Here is a 26,072-nt window from a genome sequence, read left to right as displayed (position 1 = left end):
GTACAGTTGATGGTACTGAGGAATTTCAGTATCCCCTTCAGAAAAAAAGCTCACCTTTAATGAGATGTGAGACTGTAACACAACATTGCCTCAGCTTGTGTTTCATAGACAATTCTTTGTTGCTTCTTGTCTATGATTGAATGTTCTCATATACGATTGTAAAGGTACAGAACTGCTATTTGTTTCAGTCAGTATCTTTAACCTAACATATCATCATGTAGTTTATACAGATGGTATGTAACAGGGGCGGACTGACAACATCCAGGGCCCCTGGACCAAATTAAGCAAGAGCCCCCTGTCAGGCCTTGCCCATGACCCGCCCCTGGTCCTGCTCCTTCATTTTGCATAAAGTACTGCCTTTTATAAAACAAAACAAAACACTGTTTAACAGTCTAATGGGACCTGGAGGGAGGGCTTTCTCTGACAGTGTGCTTTGGACAGTCTGTTAGAAAGTGTCCCCTCCGGGCCCCATTAGAGACTACAACATAGTCTAATGGGACCTGGAGGGGGGGTCTCTTTCTAACAGTGTGCATTAGAAAGTGCCTGTTAGAGAGAGACCCCCCCCCCCTCCAGGACCTATTGGTGACTTTAAAAGAGTCTAATGGGACCTGGAGGGGGGTCTCTCTAACAGAGGCCCTTTCAGTGTCCATTGTAGAATCTGTCAGTGTCCACTCTTCCGGTCCAATTATAGACTGAAAAGGAGTATATTAAGACCTGGAGGGGGGCCTCTTTCTAACAGAGTGTACAGTGAACATCTTTATTCACTCTGGTCCTCCTTGTGACATGACTCTCACCCCTGCCCTGCCCCAACCTCTCACAAATAAAGAAATAAAATTGGCACTGTGTAGCGCTCCTCTTACCTTAACTATGGGTACTGTAGCTGTGGCTGGCTCCTGCGTCCTCTGTGGGTGGCTGGCTCCTGCATCCTCTGTGGCTGGCTCCTGTGGGTGGCTGGCTGGCACCAGTTGGTGGCTGGCTGGCACCCTGCTGTGGCTTGCTGGCTCCCTGGTGTGGATGGGTCACCTTGGGTGCCTGGCTGGCATCCTGCTGTGGATGGTCACAGTGGCCGGTTGGCTCCTGTGGGTGGCTGGCTGGCTCCCTGCAGTGGGTGGGTCACCGTGGCTGGCTGACACCCTGTTGTGGCTGGCTCCCTGGTGTGGGTGGGTCACTGTGGGTGGCTGGCCGGCACCCTGCTGTGGCTTGCTGGCTCTCTGGTGTGGATGGGTCACCTTGGGTGCCTGGCTGGCATCCTGCTGTGGATGATCACAGTGGCCGGTCAGCTCCTGAGGGTGGCTGGCTGGCTCCCTGCAGTGGGTGGGTCACCGTGACTGGCTGGCTCCTGTGGGTGGCTGGGTGACACCCTGTTGTGGCAGGCTGGTTTCCTGGTGTGGGTGGGTCACCGTGGGTGGCTGGCTGGCACCCTGTTGTGGGCCAGTGGGTGGGTGGTTGGCATGGTGCACCCTGCTGTGGGTAACTGGCCTGGCTCCCTGCTGTTTGGTTGGCAGGCACCGTGCACCCTGCTGCAGGTGGCTGGCCTGGCTCCATGCAGTGGGCCAGTGGGTGGCTGGCATGGTGCACCCTGCTGTGGCTGACAGATAGGAGGACTGACAGAGAGGGGAGGCTCACAGGGAGGGGAGGGGGCTGACAGAGGTGGGAGGGGGGGCTCACAGAGGAGGGGTGGGCTGACAGAGAGGGGCGGGCTGACAGAGAGGGGGGTGGGCTGAGAGAGAGTGGGAGGGCTGAGAGAGAGTGGGGGGCTGACAGAGGTGGGGGGCTGACAGAGGTGTGGGTGGGCCGACGGGGGGGTGGGCTGACAGAGGGGGTTGGGCTGACAGAGAGGGGGTGGGCTGACAGAGAGGGGTAGGCTGACAGAGGTGAGCGGGCTGACAGAGGTGAGGGGGCTGACAGAGGGGTGGGCTGACAGAGAGGGGGCTGACAGAGGTGGGGGGGCTGACAGAGAGGGGGGTGGTCTGACAGAGAGGGGGTGGGCTGACAGAGGTGGGGGCTGACAGAGAGGGGTGGGCTGACAGAGAGGGATGGGCTAACAGAGAGGGGGGCTGACAGAGAGGGGGGCTGACAGAGGTGGGGAGGGCTGACAGAGATGGGGGGTGGGCTGACAGAGGGGGGCTAACAGAATCTCCTGATCTGCAGGGGCAGTCTAATGACTGCTGTGCCCAAGGCAAATCAGAGTGCCAAGATCACAGGACAGGATTCCTCTTGCAGCAGATCAGACTGTCTGCTGCTGACATAAATTAAATGACAGGACTACAGAGTCTCCCTCCCCTCCGCATGCTCAGCAATCAGCAGCAGCTCCCTTATAAAAAGAACAGCCATCAATCATCCTAATTCCTCCATGGAGCACAGCCTGCATGCACAACAGAAACCCCCCTCCTCCCCCTTCTCCTGTCAGATGATAAGCACTGCAGACTCAGTCAGCTCTCTGCCTACAGCAGCTCTGCTCCCTCCCCCACGGTCTAGCAAGGAAACAGCCAGCAGCTCAGCAGTCATCATCATACCTTCCTTGCTTGCTTGCTTGCTTGCTTCTGGGCTCTCACTCTCTCTGCTCCACTTCTCCTTCTTTCTCGTGCCAGATGCAGAGGCACCATGTGACACAGGGGGCTTTTAACCACTTGACCACTGGGCACTTAAACACCCTTAATAACCAGACCAATTTTCAGCTTTTGGTGCTCTCACATTTTGAATGACAATTACTCAGTTATGCAACACTGTACCCATATGAAATTTTTGTCCTTTTTTTCACACAAATAGAGCTTTCTTTTGGTGGTATTTAATCACCGCTGTTTTTTTAAATTTTTTGTGCTATCAAAGAAAAAAGACCGAAAATTCTGTAAAAAAATAAATTTTTCTTTGTTTCTGTTGTAAAATTTATCAGATTAGTAACTTCTCTTCATAAATTTTGGCCAAAATGTATACTACTACATATCTTTGGGAAAAATAAGTACAAATTGGTGGATATTATTTGGTCTTTGTGAAAGTTATAGAGTCCACAAGCTATGGTGCCAATATCTGAAAATTGATCACACCTGAAGTACTGACGGTCTATCTCATTTCTTGAGACCCTAACATGCCAGAAAAGTACAAATACCCCCCAAATTACCCCTTTTTGGAAAAAAGACATTCCAAGGTATTTAGTAAGAGGCATGATGAGTTTTTTGAAGTTGTCATTTTTTCCCACAATTCTTTGCAAAATCAAGATTTATTTTTCCTTTTTTTTTCACAAAATTGTCATATTATCAGGATATTTCTCACACACAGCATATGCATACCACAATTTACACCCCAAAACACATTCTGCTATTACTCCCGAGTATGGCGTTACCACATGTGTGAGACTTTTACACAGCGTGGCCACATACAGAGGCCCAACATGCAGGGAGCACATCAGCCATCCAGGCCAATTCTGACATTTCTCTCCTACATGAAAAATCATCATTCATTTTCTAGAAAATTACATAGAACCCCAAAACATTATATATGTTTTTTTTAGCAAAGACCATAGAGAATACAATGGTGGTCGTTGCAACTTTTTATCTCGCACGGTATTTGTGCAGCAATTTTTCGAGCGCGTTTTTTTTGGAAAAAAAAAATTGTGCTTTAAAAAAACAAAACAGTAAAGTTAGCCCAATGTTTTTGCATAATGTGAAATATGAAGTTACGCCGAGTAAATAGATACCTAACATGTCACCCTTCAAAATTGCACATGCTCGTGGAATAGCGGCAAATGTCAACGATTGAAATTTTTTTACTGGTTACATGTTTTGAGTTACAGAGGAGGTGTAGGGCCAAAATTATTGCTCTCGCTCTAATAATTTACCTCATGTGTGGTTTGAACACCGTTTTCATATGTGGGCGGGACTTAAGTATGCGCTCGCCTCTGCATGCGAGCACATGGGGACAGGGGCGCTTTAATTTTAATTTAATTTTTTATTGCTCATTTTAATTTATTTATTTTAGTTTGACATTTTTTTCCCCAAAAATACATTTTTTGATCACTTTTATTCCTATTACAAGGAATGTAAACATCCCTTGTAATAGGAATATGGCATGACAGGTCCTCTTTACAGTGAGATGTGGGGTCAATAAGACCCCACATCTCACCTCTAGGCTGGGAAGCCTGAAATAAAAAAAACAAAAAACTATTCTGGCTTTGATCGTATTGGCGAGTCGGTAGAAGCACCGGAGGGTGGCGGGAGGGAGGGCGTCCCTTCTCACCTCCTGTAAGAACGATCAAGCAGCGGAACAGCCGCTATGATTGTTATTATGGTGTAGGGCAGGGGTTGACAAATTTGCTTGGAATCTAGGAGCCAGCTAAAAAAGTTAGGAGCCAGGTCCGTGACGTCGATCTGGACCTGTCCCTGGCCTGACATGGAGACGAGTGAGGGGAAGATAGCGCCTCCAGCCCCCCCACCTGTCTCCAAGTCATTGCTCATAGCTCTTAGAGGGACATTTTATTTGTTTTATTTTTTTCAAATGACGATTTTTTTTTTAAATTGCATTTTAGTGTATGAGATGTGAGGTCTCTCTGACCCCATATCTCATATATAAGAGGACCTGTCATGCTTTTTTCTTTTACAAGGGATTTTTACATTCCTTGTAATAGAAATAAAAGTGACACACATTTTTTTTTTTTTAAAAGAACAGTGAAAAAAAATAAAAATAAAAGTTAAAATAAGAAAAAAAAATGTTTTTTAAATGCGCCCTGTCCCGCCAAGCTTGCGTGCAGAAGCGAACGCATATATGAAAGCAATGTTCAAACCACATGTGAGGTATCGCTGCGATCAGTAGAGTAAGAGCAATAATTCTAGCCCTAGACCTTCTCTGTAACTCAAAACGTGCAACCTGTAGAATTTTTTAAACGTCGCCTATGGAGATTTTAAAGGGTAAAAGTTTGTCGCCATTCCATGAGCGGGCGCAATTTTGAAGCATGACATGTTGGGTATCAATTTACTCGGCGTAACATTATCTTTCACAATATAAAAAAAAATTGGGCTAACTTTACTGTTGTCTTATTTTTTTTTATTAAATAAATTATTTTTTCCCCAAAAAAAGTGCGCTTGTAAGTACGCTGTGCAAATATGGTGTGACAGACATTATTGCAACGACCACCATTTTACTCTCTAGGGTGTTAGAATAAAAAAGAAAAAAAAAAGTGTGTGTATGTGTATATATATATATATATATATATGTATGTATATGTAATGTTTAGGTGTTCTAAGTAAATGGAAGGAGATCCATTGGCATTAATGGTTGTAATTCCAACGGCCACCACAAGAGGGCGCCAGATTCCAGAAGGAATAGGATCACAGAAGGGAATAGCATCACAGAAGGCCTCAAAGCCGGGGGCTCAATTACCGGACGCTGGCGGTGCGGCCCGACGCAATCACGCTGGGGGGGTCCACGGAGACAGGATACCCCCAGCTGTGCTGCCCCAGGCGCCAGTCGCTAATTCTAGTCGCCAATGCGACCTGGCGCCCGGGTTTTGTCGAGCCCTGGTGTAGGGAATCGCCGGCTGAAAAAGCTGATATCTGAATGATGCCTGTAGCTACAGGCATCATGCAGATATCCCTGCACAAAGTCAAGGACGTCATATGACGGCCGGCGGGCGGGAAGTGGTTAAAATGCATTTTTGTTTTAACACAAAGTTGTCCATCTATACAATATTTCTAACACATAGCATGTACATACTAAAAATGACACCCCAAAATAGATTCTCCTACTCCTCCTGAGTACGGCGATACCACATGTGTGAGACTTCCACAGCCTGGCCACATACAGAGGATGAGTACAGCCAAGCATTGCTGAGCATGGCCGAGCATGGCTGGGTATCACCGAGTATGGCTGGGTATTGCAGGGTATCAGAGTATGGCTGAGCATGGCCGAGTATGGCTGGGTATGGCAGAGTATCACCGGGTATGGCTGGGTATGGCAGAGTATCACCGGGTATGGCTGGGTATTGCAGAGTATCACCGACTATGGCTGGGTATTGCAGGGAATCACGACTATGGCTAGGTATTGCAGGGTATCACCGAGTATGGCTGGGTATTGCAGAGTATGGCTGGGTATTGCAGGGTATCACCGAGTATGGCTGGGTATTGCAGGGTATCACGAGTTTGGCTGGGTTTTACTGAGTATGGCTGGGTATGCGGGAAATGAACAAAACTCTGGACAGCCGCACTCCGGATTAGGTGAAAAATGAAAATGCCTTTATTTCTTCAAGTGAAAAAACTCCATATCACATGAAACATCACAGCAAAGGGAAAAAACATAGAACAAAATTCTGACGCGTTTCACGCTAAAACCAGCGCTTACTCATTGCCCATAAATGTCTTGGAGACCCGGGCAGTTTATATGGCTCTCATAAAGTGGTCTTCCAGACTACGGGGTCTCCCTGTTCGGGTTCAGTCCGACAATGCCACAGCAGTGGCCTATATCAATCCCCAGGGCGGTACCCGGAGTCTGGTTGCGCAAAAAGAGGTGAATCGCATACTTGTCGGGGCAGAAAAGCATGTTCCATGCCTTTCTGCAGTCTTCATTCCAGGAGTGGAAAATTGGCAGGCGGATTTTCTGAGCCACCAGCAGTTGTGCCCAGGAGAATGGGCTCTGCACCCTGACGTGTTTTTGGACATATGTCGCAGGTGGGGTACTCCAGACGTAGATCTGTTTGCGTCCAGGTTCAACAGAAAACTGGACAAATTCATGTCAAGAACAAGAGATAAACTTGCTCAGGGGTCAGATGCTCTGACAGTTCCCTGGGATCAGTACAATCTGATTTATGCCTTCCCCCCGTGCCCGCTTCTGTCGCGGTTCCTGGGAAGAGTCAAGAGGGAGACAAAATCGGTTCTTTTGGTAGCCCCGGCTTGGCCCAGGCGACCGTGGTACGCAGAGATCATGAAGTTGGCAGTAGGCAGGCCATGGTTCCTCCCTCTCCGGCCAGATCTGCTCTCACAGGGTCCAATTTACCATCCTGCTTTACACAGTCTGAATTTGACGGTTTGGCTGCTGAGACCCACATTCTGAGAGACCGAGGGCTTTCGGGGGCCAGTCCTTTCTACTCTGGTTAATGCCAGAAAGCCGGCCTCCAGGCTTATTTACTACAAAATCTGGAGGGCATATGTTTCCTGCTGTGAACTCAGGTAATGGCATCCTAAAAAGTATGTCATTAGCAGGATCTTGGCCTTCCTCCAGTCAGGCCTATAAATTAATTTGGCCGTAAGCACTATCAAGGTGCAGATTTCAGCCTTGTCAGTGTTTTTTCAGAAGCCACTTGCATCACATGCGGATAAGGCCGCCAGTCAAACCTCCGGTATGCCCATGGGATCTGAATTTGGTTCTCTCGGCTTTGCAGGGGCAACCTTTTGAACCTTTGCATCTGGCTTCATTAGTTCTTTTGACCAAAAAATTGGTTTTCTTGGTAGCCATATCCACGGCTAGAAGAGTGTCAGAACTAGCAGCTCTCTCCGGCAAAGAGCCGTATCTAATTGTTCATAAGGACCAGGTGGTCATGCTCCCCAACAGGTCCTTTTTACCTAAAGTGGTTTTCGGGATTCCATTTGAATCAAGATGTAATCCTACCATCCTTTTTTCCGGACCCACAGTCCGCAGAAGAAGAATCTTTGCACACTTTGGATGTGGTTAGGGCAATCTATCTATCTATCTTCAAGCTACGGCTCAGATAAGGAAAACTGACTGCTTATTTATTTTGCTGGAAGGCCCTAGGAAGGGCCAGGTGGCATCAAAATCCACTCTCTCAAGGTGGATTAGACAGATTATTTCTCAGGCCTATAGTGTTAAAGGGAAAATCCCTCCTTTTCAAGTAAAAGCGCACTCAACTAGGGCTGTAAGTGCTTCTTGGGCAGTGCATCACCAGGCCTCCCTGGCTCAGATCTGTAAGGCTGCAACTTGGTCATCAGTCCACACATTCACCAGATTCTATCTGGTGGATGTCAAAGGGCAAGAGGATATCGCCTTTGGGCGCAGTGTGCTGCAGGCTGCAGCTTAGGTCCTCCGACCCATGGCGGTCTATAATTATGATCTGTGTCTCCCTCCCCTCAATCTGAGCATTGCTTTGGGACATCCCACTATGTAATGAGCTCCTGTGTCCCGTGATGTATGATCAAGAAAATAGGATTTTTATATACAGCTTACCTGTAAAATCCTTTTCTTGAGAGTACATCACGGGACACAGGGCTCCCGCCCCTCTTGGGTTTTACGTGGTTTCCTATTGCTTTGCTACAAAACTGAGGTGCCTCCCATATGGGAGGGGTTATATAGGGGAGGAATTCTCCTTAATTGGGGTTAACCAGTGTCCAATCACCAGAGGTGCCTATATAACCCACTATGTAATGAGCTCCTGTGTCCCGTGATGTACTCTCAAGAAAAGGATTTTACAGGTAAGCTGTATATAAAAATCCTATTTTTCTATGCTCTGGTTCTTATTAATAAACATCTGCAATTTCTTTTTACATCTGCTATTCTATTATAGTTCAACCATCTAACACAGGATATGCAATGCTAAAATATGACTTATTACTCAGATTAACAGCACTTTCTTGGTTTCTCTGTTTTGCTAAACATTGAATACCATGCCATTTTATTTTTGCTGCGTTCTCAATAACATGATCTTTGAAAGCTACCAGATCACAAAATACCATTTCATGTTTGGAGTCTGCTTTGTGAATATCAAGGGTAATTTTCTGGCCAAGTTCCCTAGTGACATTTTCCCTCTATGTAGGACCTGTCATACTTGGAACTGATTTGCCTGTGTAATTTCCCCCCAAGTATAGTTCTGTTTTTCTTCCTCGTACTGCTGTTCCTTTTGTGTCTTGTATCTTATTAATAAGCATTTGCATATCTTCATCTTTCTTTAGATATCTACTCATGTGCAACCACCTAATCATATTTATTTATACATAAATGCATTTGGGCTGTGCCTTTTTATATGCAAATTTCATACCAGCCATTTTACGATTCTCCCCAGTCAAAATGTTTTTGTTTTTTGTTTTAATTCATTCAGAAATAACAATGTTGCAGTATAAGTGCTTGCCCTATTCGTTTGCTACTGTAACTTAGTAACACAGTTAGTCATCATGAGTTTGACTTGTACATCGGCTGTTCCACCGTTCGAAGATTGAATATTATGGGCCGTTTGCGCCAAATTCCAGCAGCACATCACGGGCCATAATGCACTGCGTCATCCCAGTGCATTGCTGGCTGATGATTGGCCAAGCATGCACTATGACCCGCATGCTTTGGCCAATCACAGCGCCCTCAGTGAAGAGAGCCATAATTGGCCAAAGGCAGGGTGCCTTTGGCCAATTATGGATCAGGGGATTAAGTCCACGCCCAACACTATAGAAGGCTGCCTGCATGTCGGCCTTGTGTAGTGTGTTGGTGGCGTAGAGAGAGACAGAGAGAGGCAGAGAGAGTGTCATTTCATTTAGTTTGAACAGGCAGGCGATTCAGTTAGCTGCAGTGTATATTTAGTGTGTATATATATATATATATATATATATATATATATATATATATATATATATATATATATATATATTGTATACAGTTTACAATATATATTGTATACAGTTTAGCTAGATCTCACTGCAGACCGTTCCTACTGTACTGTTTCTAATATACTTCAGACAGGCAGTTGATTCAGTTAGCTGCAGTGTATTTACTATATATATATAAGCATATATAAAAATTGTAACTTAAATAAAAAGTCCACTTTTCACATATAGCAGCGCATGCACACTTTTCCCAAAAAGTGAGTTGATTAAATGGTGCTTGATCTATCAGTTCCTATTGTGATTTAGGTACAGCTTCCACCATGTAGTACACCACTTGTGGTTCACAAACGATCCCCCTTTGGGGATGTACTCACCGAACACCTGAAATCATAAGCCTTCACAATGCCATTACACCATTCTTCTTTGGCCACTAGATGTCTCCCTTATTGGAATTCGGTTTTATCATATAAAAGAACAGAAATGTCCAAACATAGCATAATACTGTTTAACACTATTAATTATAAAAACCCAACATATAAATGCGTACCAAATAGAAAAATGTTCAAACATTAAAAAGTACTGTGCCTTATCCTACTGGTTCTGTTGCGCCCGAGGAGAAACGATCGCTTTTCTACAAACAGCAGAAGCTTCACTTCCGCCTTCCTCAGCTCGCTGGAACGCAGGGATTGAGGCACACTCGTCACTTCCGGTATGGTTACGTCACTTCCGACTTCATCTGAGATTCGACAAGTTACAATTTTTATATATGCTTATGTTTCTGTGGTTTTAAAAGCAGCAGCTTTAAAGTGTGTTTTTTATGTAAGTGGGGCACCACTTATGTACTATATTTTGCATATAGTTTGCATATTGGCATCCAAGAGTGCGGAGCAGTGTGCTATTTGGGCCGGCCTTTATAATTTTTAGCATAATTTTTAATATGTATATATATATATATATATCCACTGTATACAGTTTCGCTAGATCTCACTGCAGACCATTCCTGCTGTACTGTATACTATACTACACTATACTACAGTCTAGTGTGTGTGTATATATATATATATATATATATATATATATATATATATACACTGTATACAGTTTAGCTTCACCTCACTGCAGACCGTTCCTGGTGTACTGATTCTAATATACTTCAGGCAGGCAGTTGATTCAGCTAGCTGCAGTGCATTCAATATATATATATAAATATATATATATATATATATATATATATATATATATATATACAGACTTGTAGGCCATTCCTGTAGTGCGTGTTCAAAGACACTTTCAGGCAGGCAGGAGACTCTCAGTAAGCTGCAGTTCATAAAATATATATCCACTGCATTGTAGTCCAGCCAAGCCTATACCTGACTGTAGGCCATTCCTAGAGTACGTGTTCAAAGACACTTTCAGGCAGGCAGGTGACTCAGTGAGCTGCAGTTCGTAAAATATATAACCACTGCATTGTAGTCCAGCCAAGCTTTTACCTGACTGTAGGCCATTCCTGGAGTGCGTGTTCAAAGACACTTTCAGGCAGGTGGCAGTGAGCTGCAGTTCATTTAATATATATATATATATATATATATATATATATATACAGGCTTGTGTATATATATATATATATATATATAGTGTAACCAAGCCTATACCTGACTGTAGGCCATTCCTGGGGTACGTCTTCAAATACACTTTTCAGGCAGGCAGGCAGTTGACTAAGTGAGCTGCAGTTCATAAAATATATATCCTCTTCATGGTAGTCCAGCCAAGCCTATACCTGACTGTAGGCCATTCCTGGAGTGCATGTTCAAAGACACTTTCAGGCAGGCAGGCAGGTGACATGTGGCATGTACAACAGACCATCGCCAGTGTTTGTAGTGCATGGTACAGGAATAACTAGGGGCAAGATCAGACTTGGAGACCTTTCCAACTGAAAACCCACTGGGTTACTGGGTCTTGAGGATGGATCACTGGCCAGAGAGTGCTTGTCCTGCATCCAGTGTTCTTTTGGAATGCAAATTCAGTGCTGCTGGAGGCTTTGCAACTGATCACAGAGTGCGCCTGTCCACCGACTCACTTGATCGGATCACCTTCATAAAAATGAATCAGTCTTGGATCACCAGCTACCAAGCACCTGATACTGATGTAACTGATAAAAAATTTTTATGAATGTGAGATCCCTTCAAGACTGCCTATGCTGATGCTGAGTGACTATCCTGTTTAACAGGGGCATGTAATTACAATTTTTGCTGTAATATTTTGCAGCAGGGCTCATTCCTGTGCTCAACAAGAGTATCTGTGAGGGGTTGTTGCAGTGTTGTGGCACCACCACCACTGCCTAAGGCCCAATTTTTCTGCCCCTATTTAACAGGGGCGTGTAATCACAATTTTTGCTGTAATATTTAGCAGCAGGGACCGTTCTTGCGCTCAACAAGAATATCTGTGAGGGGTTGCAGTGTTGTGCCACCACCAACACCTAAGGCCCAATTTTCTGCAGAGTGTATAGGGCAGGACGTATAGTATATACAGACGGCCCCCTATTTTAAAAAATCCGACTTACAAACAACTCCTACTTACAAATGGAGGAGGACAACAGGAAGTGAGAGGAAATCTACCCATAGGAAGGAAAATTCTCTCTTGTAAGAGTTAATATGGGAAAAAGGTGTCTCCTCCACTGATTTATCACCTATCCTAGTTTCCCTTAAAAACCCCAAATTTTCAAAATACAATTGTCATTGTGACAAAAAGTGAGGTGAAATCTTCTGAACAGGGGATCAGACAGCAAAACAAATGTTACAGGGGTGATGACCCTTCCCTGTGTTTCCCAGAAAGCTTTAAAATAGTCCTTGTCTTGTTTGCACCGCCTGTATACTGCTGATCAGAGTATATAGGGCCTGGGGGCCCAACGCCTTTTCTTTTTTTCATTTGGGTGCGGGGTTCCCCTTAATATCCACATAAGACCCAAAGGGCCTGGTAATGGGCTGGGGGGGGGGGGGTGCTACCCATGCCGTTTGTCTCACTGATTTTCATCCATATTGCTGGGACCCGACATTACATTAAAGCCTCAAGCAGTTTTACATTACTTTTATTCCTTTTGAAATGTAATTTTGTGCAGGGACTGTTTTAAGCACGGGAAACATGTGCAACTTTACAGGCATACTATAGACACCCCCCAGGTATGATATTTAAAGGAATATTTCACTTTTATTATTTCACTTTAAGCATCATCAAAATCACTGCTCCCATAAAAACATTAGTTTTTAAAACTTTTTTTTCCTTTGATACATGTCCCCTGGGGCAGCACCCGGGTCCCCAAACTATTTTTAGGACAATAACTTGCATATTAGCCTTTAAAATTCGCACTTTTGACTTCTCGCGTTCGAGTCCCATAGACTTTATCAGTGTTCCAATGTTTGCATAAACTTTCGGTCCGTTCACATGTTCTGGATGTGAATTCCTATTTAAGAACAGTGTAAACATTGCTTCGCTTACAATCAGCATGTCTGCTTCATTACTGTATCTGCCGACAAGAAGTAGGGGACAAGGAAGACTTTTGTACCACATAACTTTTTGAAATAATGGTTTCACTGTCAGAAGTGAAGCTTTCTGTTCAGGAGTGCAGTTGCTGGAAACCATAAACTGCTATAATCAGGCTGCAGGCAGTGTTCATCTTGACATTGAATTTTGATTTAGTTTTAGTTATCATCTAATTTTAGTAGACTAAAATCATATTAGTCGAATAAAATTATTTTAGTCAACTAAATCTAATGTGTTTAGGTAAATTGTAATGCATTGTTTAAGTATTTCTAATATTTCTAATATACTGTAATATTGCAGAGTGCTCTGGACAGTGGTCTGAGGAGGCCAGTAATGCTGCACAGTGCTCCGGACAGTGGTCTGAGGAGGCTTGTAATTCTGCACAGTGCTCTGGTCAGTCATCTGAGGAGGCCTGTAATGCTGCACAGTGCTCTGGACAGTCCTCGGAGGAGGCCTGTAATGCTGCAGTGGGCTCTGGAAGGTGGTCTGAGGAGGCCTGTAATGTTTCACAGTGCTCTGGACAGTGGTCTGAGAAGGCCTGTAATGCTGCACAGTGCTCTGGACGGTGGTCTGAGAAGGCCTGTAATGCCGCACACAGTGCTTTGGACAGTGGTCTGAGGAGGCCTGTAATGCTGCAGAGTGCTCTGGACAGTGGTCTGAGAAGGCCTGTAATGCTGCACAGTGCTCTGGACAGTGGTCTGAGAAGGCCTGTAATGCTGCACAGTGGTCTGAGAAGGCCTGTAATTGCACAGTGCTCTGGATGGTGATCTGAGGAGGCCTGTAATGCTGCACAGTGCTCTGGACTGTGGTCTGAGGAGGCCAGTAATGTGGCACAGTACTCTGGACAGTGGTCTGAGGAGGCCTGTAATGCTGCAGAGTGCTCTGGATGGTGGTCTGTGGAGGCCTGTAATGCTGCAGAGTGCTCTGGATGGTGGTCTCAGATCTAAGGGATGTCCTGTAATGCACAGTGCTCTGGATGCCACCATGCCTGTGGTCACTGGTCAGAGGAGGTCTGTAATGCTGCACAGTGCTGGATGGTGGTCTCAGGTCTGAGGGATGGCCTATAATGCACAGTGTCCTGGGTGCCACTGGTAGTGGTCGGAGGAGGCCTGTATTAATGCACGCACAGTGCTCTGGATGGAGGCCTGCTGTAATTGTAATGTAATGTACACTAGTACTAGATCGTGCACACAGTCGCTTCAACTCGCTTGCTTGCTGGGAGTGGTACTTTTCATTTAGTTTTCGTCACTGTAAAAATGCTGCTGATGAAAACTTTGATGAAAACGTTTTTGTTGACAAAATTAACACTGGCAGCAGCAGTGTAGAAAGCTTGGGGTTTATTTAATAAAGGCAAATTGACTGTTTACTTTGCAAAGGAATTTGCAGTTTACAAGAACACTTTCTCATATGTTTATCCTACTTGTAGAAGGGGTCTGAATTGGGTACCTTATATTGGGAGGAAATACTCACACACATTATATAGGATACTGATGTCCTTTATATAGATTGTGCACAATTTGTTGGCAGTAACAGATAAACTGATCTTCAGCACTGATATAAGCAACCAGAGGATGGCTTCCATTATCAGGGTAGTGTTCCTCCATGACACAGCTAGAGAATGTTTCTGCAAGACTCCTCACTGCTCACTGGAGTGTATAAAGTGAAGAAGGAGTCTGGAAACTGACCCTGTGCTAAGTGAGTAAGTTCTTCTCTCTACCACCCACTTGTAAGAAGCATGCCAAAATTATGTGGAGTCCCTTATTCAACCACTTGGCTACTTTAACTCCTTGCTGCCCAGGCCATTTTTCAGCTTTCACTGCTGTCACACTTTCAATGACAATTGCGCAGTCATGCAACACTGGGCTCCATTCACAAAGCAGTATCTACCACTTGCGGTAAAACAGCGCCCATCGTTTAAAAAAAAAATACCACATGCACTATTTTATGAAGTGATGCAGTATTTTAGTAGTGAAAGCTGGCGCCCTTAACAACCACTAGTAAATAGTTGGTTGTTAGGGAGCAGGAGGACACTGCGTCCTTAACAACTGCTGAGTCAGCAGCAGTCAGCATTGTTTCACGCTGCCAGCTGAATGTAAAGAAAATAGTGTTTATTAAACTTTTCAGCTGTGTCCCTGCCGGCTGGCAGGGAGAGGCTTAACCCCAGCAAAGGGAAAAGTTTCATTTTAACCAGTCTGATAACTCTGCAGTGACAGCTGGATGTTTTTAAATCTCTGCTGAGGTGAATTGGCTTTTAAAGTCGATTACTGTTTTAAAGTCAGCGTTTATATGAGACTGAAGTCTGGACTGAATGGATGTTTTCACCTTTAATTACAAGCTTACCTGCCCCCTTCCAACACCCATACATTCCTATTGACACGTCACAGTGAGGATCTGCCAAACTGGCCAATAAGTATGTTCAGGAAGCAACAGGCAAACAGACACTACCAAGGAGTGTGAAGCTTTGTAGAGTTGAGCAACCTATGATTCTGGAGTAGTGGGGAAGATTTACAGATTTCTGAAGACAGACATAGTGTACAGAAAGCCTACTGATTGCCATATTGCATTGAATATTACAATGACAGCAGCTGCAGATTGAAAAGGAAAGGAGGGAATCTGGACTTGTTGGAGTCACCTGGAGGACAATCTAGTGGGACAGGTTCCCCAAAAAAGACCTACAAGCTCCCTAGTGCCGACAGAACTCATGCAGTCCCAGGCCATGACACTGCCACCGCCATGTTTGACTGTAGGCAATACACATTTGTCTTTGTATTCCTCACCTGGTGATTTGTATTCCCTGGCAAAAATGCTGGCAATTCTTTTCTTTACATTTAGCTGTCAGCGAGGAACCCCTTTGATAGCTGATAACTCATTGGTTGTTAAGGACGCCAGCGGCCGTCTGCTCCTTAACAACCAATACATATTCCTTAACCTGAAGGGCCTGGTATGAATACCAATGGTATTGTAACTTAACAACTTGTAACTTAAATGTCTTTTTTTTTTCTTTAGAAATGTCAGTTTTGCTGCAGCGGGTTCTATGCACGGTACGGATGCACCACATTACAGGCAGACTAAGAGGACCTCCCAAGCACTATATTTAAAGAGATTTTTTATTTTTATTGTTTCACTTTAAGCATCATTAAATTCACAACTCCTTTTAAAAAAAATGTTTTTTGCACTGATACATTTCCCCGTAGGGCAGTACCTGGACCCCCATACCCTTTTTATGGCCAATAACTTGCATATAAGCCTTCAAATTTGGGTCCCATAGACTTCAATGGAGTTCAGGGTTCAAGTCTGAACTTTTGTGCTATTCAAGAGACTGGTGTGAACCGAACCGGGGGTGTTCGACTCAACTCTAATTACTGTTATAAGAAACAATTTTTTCTGAATGAAATCTTTTCATTCAGTGTGTACTATTGTGATTAGCTGTGATTGACCACAGCTAATCACATGGTACAAATGGGCTGTGATTGGCCATGTCTGTACCATGTGATCACTGTGGCCAATCACAGAGATCAACACAAAAGTACACAATGAATGGTATGAATGGAAGCCATCCAATAATACATTGTGTACAGTTGTTATGTGATCTGCTGTGGTTAGTCACAGCGATCATATAGTACCGGACACAGCCCGTTACACTGATCTGTCAACCGCTGTGCCCAGTGGATACAAATCACACCTCAGCACGGCCCGTGGTACGATCCTGGGAGGATCTCATACGACCGTCATAGGGCGGATGGGAAGCAGTTAAAAGAAGCATGTAACAGGATATCTCACACAACACTTCCCTTCCAATGCAATAATGGTGTGAAGCCACCTACAGATGGGAAGGCTACCTGCACCATCCTATATGCTGATTTCCTGTGCAAGCAAAAATGCTGTTTTATTTTTTATTTTTCTTGCAAGTGATTGGGTATTCATTGCAAGGTGAATTTTCACCACATTCACTGAACTCTGGGAAAATGTCCAAAGTTCTTTGCAAAGTGAACAGCCTATTTGCCTATACAGTATTGACCCCAATGTCTTCAGACCATAAATATGGAATGCACCTAGTTGTTCATTCTGTTTTCCCAAAAGGCTGACTGTAGTTAAATGGGATAGGAGAGGATGTAGATTTCCATACATGGGTGTCTCACAGGTTCACTTTAAGTTCCAAGCACTTAAAATAATTTATTTCTCTGTGGGATTATTCTGGAGCGCAGAAAAAAGATATATTTACAGTACTTCACAGATTCATGTTCTTACTCTGTCTTCCAGCATCTGAATGTAAACCATGCACAGAATTCACTGCTATCCCAGATTCAAGAAGTGCGACTCCTGATGCAGATACAAGCCTCTCTTCTCTCGAAACTGGAGATCCACTTTTTATGGTGGAGGAAAAGGTAAATTAAAAGCTTTCTTATTATATTTTGAACAATTATTCTTATTGCTGAATATGATACAATGCAGATAACCAGTATTGTAGTTGGAGGATAAAAAAGTGAAAGATAATGCTATGCCTAATTTTACATAGTTTTCAGTATCGTGGTCAGGTGGTGTAAAGCTACTGAGTGATTGGTAATGAGAACATAAACTTACTATTCGGAGTAAAAAGACATTTTCCATTTTTAGTGCAATTGAACCAGAAAACTTGCTTAGACACCCAAAAATAGGCAGATATTAAATTTTTTTTTTTTTTGCTAAAAGCATTTTGAGGTATGAATAGCATTACATGCCCGAGCAAAGACCGTTGTGAACATTAGTGACCTACTGAACCAAATATAAGTTCAATCAGGAGAAGGAGAGAAACAAAAGGATTGCAAGTGTATTATTTCCAACACAGCATCCCTGCACATGAATATTGGCACAGAGGCAATTCAATTTAATGTAGCTTTTCTGCATGCAGCTAAAGAGAAAAGTCCACATGCAGTCGGTTCTGTAATTGCAGTACATTTTACCATAGGCTCAGTTATTTATTGGTGCATAGTGTTGTGCCATGTCCTTTTTGTCACATGAATTTGCTATTCTCTACTGTACTTTCTACAAATATTAGTACTCACAATTGGATTTTGTTTCATATAAGGATTAGATTATATAAGTGTTTGGTATTAGCACTGTTACTAGAGCTTTCCAAATGCCCCATGCATTTGCAAAGCCTTTTCAGAAATTTGTGACACATTCAGCAAGTGTTTGATTTTTTGACACCTGTTGGAAGCTAGCTGTTAACCATTTTTTCAGAATCATAGAAAATGAACATCAGAAGCTCCTAAAGTACTTCTCAATCACTTCACAGGCCTTTATGAAGAAATCCCATTTAACTTTATCATAGGTGTATGCAGCCTATTGTATTAGGGTGTGCACGCCAAAGCTTAAACACACATGCGTATATATATATATATATATATATATATATATATATAGTATCACACAAAAGTGAGTACATCCCTCACATTTTTGTAAATATTTTAATATATCTTTTCTGTTCCCTCAAAATAACTGGACACACAGCTATTAATGACTAAACAGCTGGCAACAAAAGTGAGTACACCCCTAAGTGAAAATGTCCAAATTGGGAACAAAGTGTCAATATTTTGTGTGGCCACCATTATTTTCCAGCACTGCCTTAACCCTCTTGGGCATGGAGTTCACCAGAGCTTCACAGGTTGCCACTGGAGTCCTCTTCCACTCCTCCATGATGACATCACAGATCTGGTGGATGTTAGAGACCTTGCACTCCTCCACCTTCCATTTGAAGATGCCCCACACATGCTCAATAGGGTTTAGGTCAGGAGACGTGCTTGGCCACTCCATTACCTTTACCCCCAGCTTCTATAGCAAGGCAATGGTCATCTTGGAGGTGTGTTTGGGGTCGTTATCATGTTGGAATAATGCCCTGCGGCCCAGTCTCTGAAAGGAGGGGCTAATGCTTCAGTATGTCACAGTACATGTTGGCATTCATGGTTCCCTCAATGAACTGTAGCTCCCAGGTGCCGACAGCACTCATGAAGCCCCAGACCATGACACTCCCACCACCATCCTTGAATGTAGGCAAGACACATTTGTCTTTGTACTCCTCACCTGGTTGCCACCACACATGCTTGACACTATCTGAACCAAATAAGTTTATCTTGGTCTCATCAGACCATGGGACATGGTTCCAGTAAACCTTGTCCTTAGTCTATTTGTCTTCAGCAGACTCTTTGCGGGCTTTCTTGTGCTCCATCTTTAGAAGAGGCTTCCTTCTGGGATGACAGCCATGCAGACAAATTTGTTGCAGCATGCAGCGTATTGTCTGAGCACTGAGAGGCTGACCCCCCCACCCCTTCAACCATGGCAGCAATGCTGGCAGCACTCATACGTCTATTTCCCAAAGACAACCTCTGGATATGATGCTGAGCATGTCCACTCAACTTCTCTGGTGTACCATGGCGTGGCATGTTCTGAGTGGAACCTGTCCTGTTAAACTGCTGTATGGTCTTAGCCACTGTGCTGCAGCTATGTTTCAAGTTCTTGGAAATCTTCTTATAGCCTATAGGCCATCTTCATGTAGAGCAACAATTCTTTTTTCAGATCCTCAGAGAGTTCTTTGCCATGAGGTGCCATGTTGAACTTCCAGTGACCAGTATGATAGAGTGAGAGCGATAAAACCAACGTTAACACGCCTGCTCCCCATTCACACCTCAGACCTTGTAACACTAACGAGTCACATGACACCGGGGAGGGAAAATGGCTAAGTGGGCCCAATTTGGACATTTTCACTTAGGGGTGTATTCACTTTGTTGCAGCGGGTTTAGACATTAATGGCTGTGTGTTGAGTTATTTTGAGGGAACAGAAAATTTACACTGTTATACAAGCTGTACACTCACTACTTTACACTGTAGCAAAGTGTCATTTCTTCAGTGTTGTCACATGAAAAGATAATAAAATATTTACAAAAATGTGATGGTGTACTCACTTTTGTGAGATACTGTGTGTATATATATATATATATATATATATATATGGATAGTGTCAGTAGAGCAGTGGACAATGTAAGTAGCGCAGAAGTTAGTGTCAGTAGTTTTTTGTTTTTTTTTATTTACTTTTTTACAATTTAACTTTTTTTATTATTTTTTACAATTATATTTTATTATATATTTTTTACAAATTTAAGGAAATATCAGGGGTCTGAGACGTTTGAGACAGAGAAAGGGACTGAGGTAAGAGATTCCCAAGTCCCTTTCTCTGTATCCAGCAGGAAGAATCTGCACAGCACAGGGTGATTAGGGTGTGCCCAGGCATACCTTGCGCACCCTGTGTGCATGCCTATGACCTTTATTATAAGTCTAACGAAGAGTTCACAGGTATCAACATCTGTAGAAAGTTGCATGCAGTATTCAAATCAAAACACAGCGAGGCACAGCAATGTAAAATCATTCCTCGCATACCAACATGTACTATTATTATAATTATTATTGTAATACAGGATTTATATATTGCCATTTGCCAACAGTTTGCGCAGAGCAAAAGGAAGACAGTACTGTTACAATACAATTCAAGCCAAGAGGGCTAGGAAAACTTACAATCTAAAAGTTAGGGAAAGTGATACAAAAATGAAATTACTGTGTGGGCATGAGTTTATGGAGAAAGTAAAAGTTCAGTTGTTAGGTAGCGATAAAATAGACCTCCCTGAAGAGATGAGTTTTTGGAGATGGTCTAAAGGCAGACAATGTAGTAAATAGCTTGACAGATTGGGGTAGGGAATTAAATAGAGTGGGAGAGTCCCTGAAGAAGTCCTGGAGGTGAGCATGGGAAAAGGTGACAAGGAGCTTGAGAGTAGGAGGTCTTTGGAGGTGTGAAGAAGAGGAGTGTTTGGGCAATATTTTGAGATGAGGTTGGTAATGTAGCTTGGGGCAGAGTTGTGAATGGTTTTGCAGGTTGTTGTTAGTATTTTTTATTTTGTTTATTGGGAGAATGAAAACCTGTGGAGGGATTGGCAAAAAGGGTTTGCGGACACTGAGCGGTTGTTAAAGTGGATGAGTCTGGCAGCAGCATTCACTATAGACTGAAGGGGGTAATAGCCTGTGTGGAGGTAGGTCAACAAGTGGGGAGTTGAAATTGTTGAGAAATAATAGGTGGTGAGAGATAATAAGTAGTGAAATATTAGCTTGGTGATGCAATTGGTTAAGAAGGGGCATATTTTTAAACTTTTGTGGATGGGAAGATGCCAATATCTAAGCCGGGTAAACACTACAGTTTTTTTCACAGCTTCAGTCGTGAGGTTAGTCCCGCGATCTCCCTCGCTGAGCTGTTGTGTTCTGACAGGACAGCCGATTTTCAAGCATGCATGTCCGACAGACCGATATACACACGGGCAGGATGTCAGCTGCTATTTTGTACTGGCAAATGTCTCCCGACATTCTGCCTGTGTGTACGGGGCTTTAGATTGTGATTGGATGTGGGGCTGAAAGGAGAGGTCACAGTCCAGTACACCTAGTACCCCGGCATGTGGGGAGGGAATGATAGCTGGGCTAATGATCACAAAGGAAAAGTCAGGGAGGGTGGACAGGGGAAGAAATATTATGAGCTCAGTTTTTGGAAAGATTGAGTTTTGGAAGTAGGGTGACATTTTTATTGATATGTCAGTTAGTAAAATAGTGATAGACAAGGAGAATGCAAGGGTAAGCTGAAGAGTGGAGAGGTAGATTTGGGTGTCATCAGTGTAGAGATGGTATTACGAGCCATGGGGGGGTTATTAACTGACTGAGGGAGGAGGTGTAGATAGAAATTGGAAGGGATCAGAGGACAGAGCATTGGGAAATTCTCAAATGAAGCGGGAGAGGAGGAGATTCGTAGGTGACACTAAAGGTATGCTTAGATAGGAGAAGAAGAACCAGGTAAGAACAGAGTCTTGGAGGCCAACAAGGTGGAATTTTTTTTGAGGAGGAGCAGGTGGTCAACTGTATCAAAGCAGCAGAAAGGTCTAATCGCATTAGTAATGGAGTAGTGGCTATTAATTGTAGCAGTTAGTAAGTAAATAATGAGTTTTAGTTGAGCAGATTATGTGGAGTGTTGTAGGCAAAACTCAGACTGGAAGGAACCCAAAAAAGTTGTTATTAGTGATGTAGCAGCCCAGACATTTGTAAACCAGGCATTCTAAAAAAGGTTTGGAGGCTACCAGGGGTTAGGAGATGGGTGATTGCATGGGTGTAGTACAGCAAGGTCTTTTTTAAGTATTGGGGTGATCAGTGTATATTTTAGAGGGGAGGGTAGAATGCCAACAGAGAGTTAGAGATTGAATAGGTGAATAAGAGAGCAAAGAATAAAACAAGAGCGTGACCGAAGTAGTTGTGAGGGAATAGGATCCATGGGGCAGATGGTTAGGTCAGAAAAAGGATTAGTAACTCTCTGTAGTAACAGGGCAAAGTACTGAAATGATATACTAAGTAATGCCTAGTAGACATGATGAGAAAATCAGTCAAAAGAAAAATGGTTTTACATTTGTTCACATTACATCACTTCCGAAGTTGTGTTCTGTCATATGAGAATCTTTGTATTCTTTTGGTTTTCAAAATGACACTAGCATGCAAAAAAAAAAATGACGATCATTCATCTGATTTCCTTATCATGTGTACTAGGGTTAAGGGGCATATCTAGGCAGTGGCCATGTCTTTATGAGTTGCTTTACCTTGTTTTTAAAATGATTGGCAAGTCCCATGAGACATTGCAAGACCCTGACAATCACAGGCATGACTCCTAGAGGCAGAGGCATGATGGTATTTGTAGTTTCACCACAGCTGGAGTGCTGAGGTTAGTGGGTGGAGTCAGTGGGGAAAAAAGTAAAAAGTTCAAGGTAGAAAAGGGTTGATGAGCACTGACTGAGAGGGTGTTAATGAGAGTGATACAATGTGTTTGTTTTGAAGCAAGGAGGAAGGATGTACATTTTACCAGAGATTTAAACAAGTCGGAGAGGTCACAAGTGAGTAAAAAACGATGTCTTTTGAGACATCTGGTGTCAACTGTTTGCCAAGGATGTAGCGGTGGAATAACAGAAGCAAGTGTTTCCAGGAAGGATGAGAGGGAGCTGTTGTAGACAGATATGGCCAGGCCAGGTCAGAACAAGGGCGCTTTTTTCTTAAGCCTGCCATAGATGATACAACTTTTTTTTCCTGCAACTATGGGTTTCAGGAAAGAAAATCGCTTGATTCTCCCATCAACACAGTCAGTATTGGCAATAATCGCATCCTAAAAATCTGACATGCTGGTTGTAGCAATCAATGGATCGACTTGGGTACAATCAGCCTGCCCATACATGGTTTGAATCTTGACCGGTCCCTGCTGAACCATCTGAGATTTGAACCATCTTTGGCCAGCTTTAGAGGTTGTCTGTAACAGAGAAGAGAAAGATTAATGTAGCAAATGTTTCTATTGGCGACTGTTTGCTGGTTGGAGAGATAGTAGGTTTGAAGAAGATGAAGACAGGAAGAGTGTGAAACTGAAAAGATGTTGTCAGAGAGAGGATAATGAGTGTTGCAGAAGTTGCAAGAGGTGCACAGGTAGAAGAATACAAGGTTATTGTGTTGTGATAAATAGGGATGAGCCGAAACGAACCACTGTGCGGTTCGCACCAGAACTTTCAAACACCGCGAAGGTTCGGACCCGAATAACGAACCCCATTAAAGTCAATGGGACCTGAACGTCAAAAATCAAAAGTGTCCATTTTGAAGGCTTATATGCAAGTAATTTGGCATAGGGGTCCTGGTCCTGCCCTGGGGAACATGTATCAATAAAAAAAAGTTGTGAAAAGCTTCATTTTTAAATAAGCAGTGATTTCAATCATTTTAATTGAGAAAAACATTTTTTTAAGGGTATTTAAAATAAAAGGGGATAAGTAAACATAGTTGTGGACAAACAGTATTCATATACAATGCTCTACATATTGATTTGCTGAGAATATTTATCCTCCTATTAGTGTTGTACAATCAGAATTTATTCATATATCAATTTTACATAACAACAATAGTAACTTGTAAAAATACCATTAGATTGTAGTAGGCAGGGCCGGTGCTACCACTAGAAAAACTAGGCAGCCACCTAGGGCGCACTGCTGTGTAGGGGCGCCTGGCTGCTGACTTCCCTCCGTGTCTGCAGGCTGCAGCATGTAACTAACTCAGTCTCAGGCAGCTGCCCCTTCTTTCCGGTAGTGTAATTAGAGACGCAGCCCGGCACTGTAGCCAGCGCTAGAGAAAGCAGAGTCCTTCCTGTATAGCGCCGCCCCCTGTCACATGGGCAGGGTAAAGTGGGTGGAGTCAGGTGTGGAGCCAATGGGGGCAGCAAAATTAGGTTTCACCTACGGTGTCAAAAATCCATGCACCAGCCCTGGTAGTAGGCGCACCGTTTTTACAACTAGGTGTCCCGCTATCGCCCCCCACGAGGTGCCCCTTCTGGGTACAAACTGTGCCCCCGGGGTGTAAATAGCTGGACCCCACAGTAAAAACAATAGTATGCAAATGGGTGTCTGCCGTGGTTTAACCTTAGCTATAATACAGTATTGGGTATCATTGTTTTGTTGTAAGTGTTTACCTTGAAAATTAACTAACAGAGGGGTACCTACAAAAGGAAAAAGGTAAGAAACAAGTATAGGTCATTTGGATGTTACGGTGTAGCTAAAGTTAGATGCATGGTTCAAAATTTGTATCAATGAGCGTTAGCGTTTAGAATATTTTAGCACAATGATAAGATAAAAAGGAGAATTATGGAGAACTCTATTGGGGTTATACCAGTCAAGCCATAGTTTCCATGTTAGGAAGTGTAATTGATATTTGCCTTGGGAGGTAGCGAACATTATTTCATATACTATGTGTAAATTGGTGGTTCTCATTACTTCTATCAGGGATTAGGGATGAGCCAAATACCCTCCGGTTCGGTTCGCACCAGAACCTGCGAACGGACCGAAATTTTTTTGAGAACTTTAGAACCCTCTTAAAGTCAATGGGACTCGAACGTTCAAAATCAAAAGTGCTAATTTTAAAGTCTAATATGCAATTATTGTCCTAAAAAGGATTTGGGGACCCAGGTCTGCCCCAGGGGACGTGTATCAATGAAAAAAAAAGTTTTAAAAACAGCCTTTTTTTCGGGAGCACAGATTTTAATGACGCTTAAAGTGAAAAAAAAAAGTGAAATTTTCCTTTAAATATCGTGCCTGGGGGTGTCTATAATATGCCTGTGAAGTGGCATGTGTTTCCCGTGTTTAGAACAGCCCCTTCACAAAATTACATTTCTAACGGAAAAAGTCATTTAAAACTGCTTGCGGTTTTAATGTGATGTCTGGTCCCGGCAATATGGATGAAAATCATTGAGAAAAATGGCATGGGCACCCCCCCTGCCCATTACCAGATCCCTTTGGGTCTTGTATGGATATTAAGGGGAACCCCCGTACCCAAATTAAAAAAAGGAAAGGCGTGGGGCCCCTAGGCCCTATATACTCAGAACAGCAGTATACAGGCGGTGCAAACAAGACAGGGACTGTGTAGGTTTGTTGTTAAGTAGAATCTGTTTGTAATTTTGAACTGGTACATTTTTAAAGTGTAGCTCCAGTCAAAACATCTATTTTTAAGCTTTTTGGAAAACATAGGGAAGGGTTATCAGCCCTGTAACATTTTTTTTTTTCACAATGACGAATGGTTTTTGAAAATTTGAGGTTTTTAGTAAAACAAGGATTGGGATAAAACATCAGTGGAGAGGAGACACGTTTTTCCCATATCAACTCTTACAGGAGAGAATATTCCCTTCCTAGGGGTAGATTTCATCTCACTTCCTGTTGTCTCCTTCCGTTTGAAAGTAGGAGACGTTGTAAGTTGGATGTTTGAAAGTAGGGGCCTGCCATATATGCAACACTGTAAGCCCTCAAAGTGACTCTTGGTGGGCGCTGGAGCACCCTGCTGTAAAATATGATATCAAGAATTGTAATCACATGCACCTGTTGAACAGGGGCACAAAAACTGTGCCTTAGGCACTGGTGCCACAACACTGCAACACCTTACAGA

At 43.3% G+C, this 26,072-nt stretch overlaps 1 protein-coding gene across 2 annotated transcripts in view; it reads left to right on the top strand.

The window, feature by feature from the left end:
• ARHGEF18 (Rho/Rac guanine nucleotide exchange factor 18) overlaps nt 1-26,072 on the top strand; it is a 569,373-nt gene that overhangs the window by 198,206 nt on the left and 345,095 nt on the right. For both annotated transcript variants that reach the window (XM_077476320.1, XM_077476319.1), the window contains exon 2: nt 17,325-17,449. In XM_077476320.1, the coding sequence (XP_077332446.1) occupies nt 17,325-17,449 (125 nt within the window). The remainder of the gene's footprint in view (nt 1-17,324; nt 17,450-26,072) is intronic.

This window comes from Lithobates pipiens, unplaced genomic scaffold, assembly GCF_037356315.1.
Source record: "Lithobates pipiens isolate NorthernLeopardFrog02 unplaced genomic scaffold, aLitPip1_a1.2 Scaffold_13, whole genome shotgun sequence".
Lineage (NCBI taxonomy): Eukaryota > Metazoa > Chordata > Amphibia > Anura > Ranidae > Lithobates > Lithobates pipiens.
The sequence above is the reverse complement of the archived record's forward strand: the minus strand, read 5'-3'. Positions and strand labels throughout refer to the sequence as shown.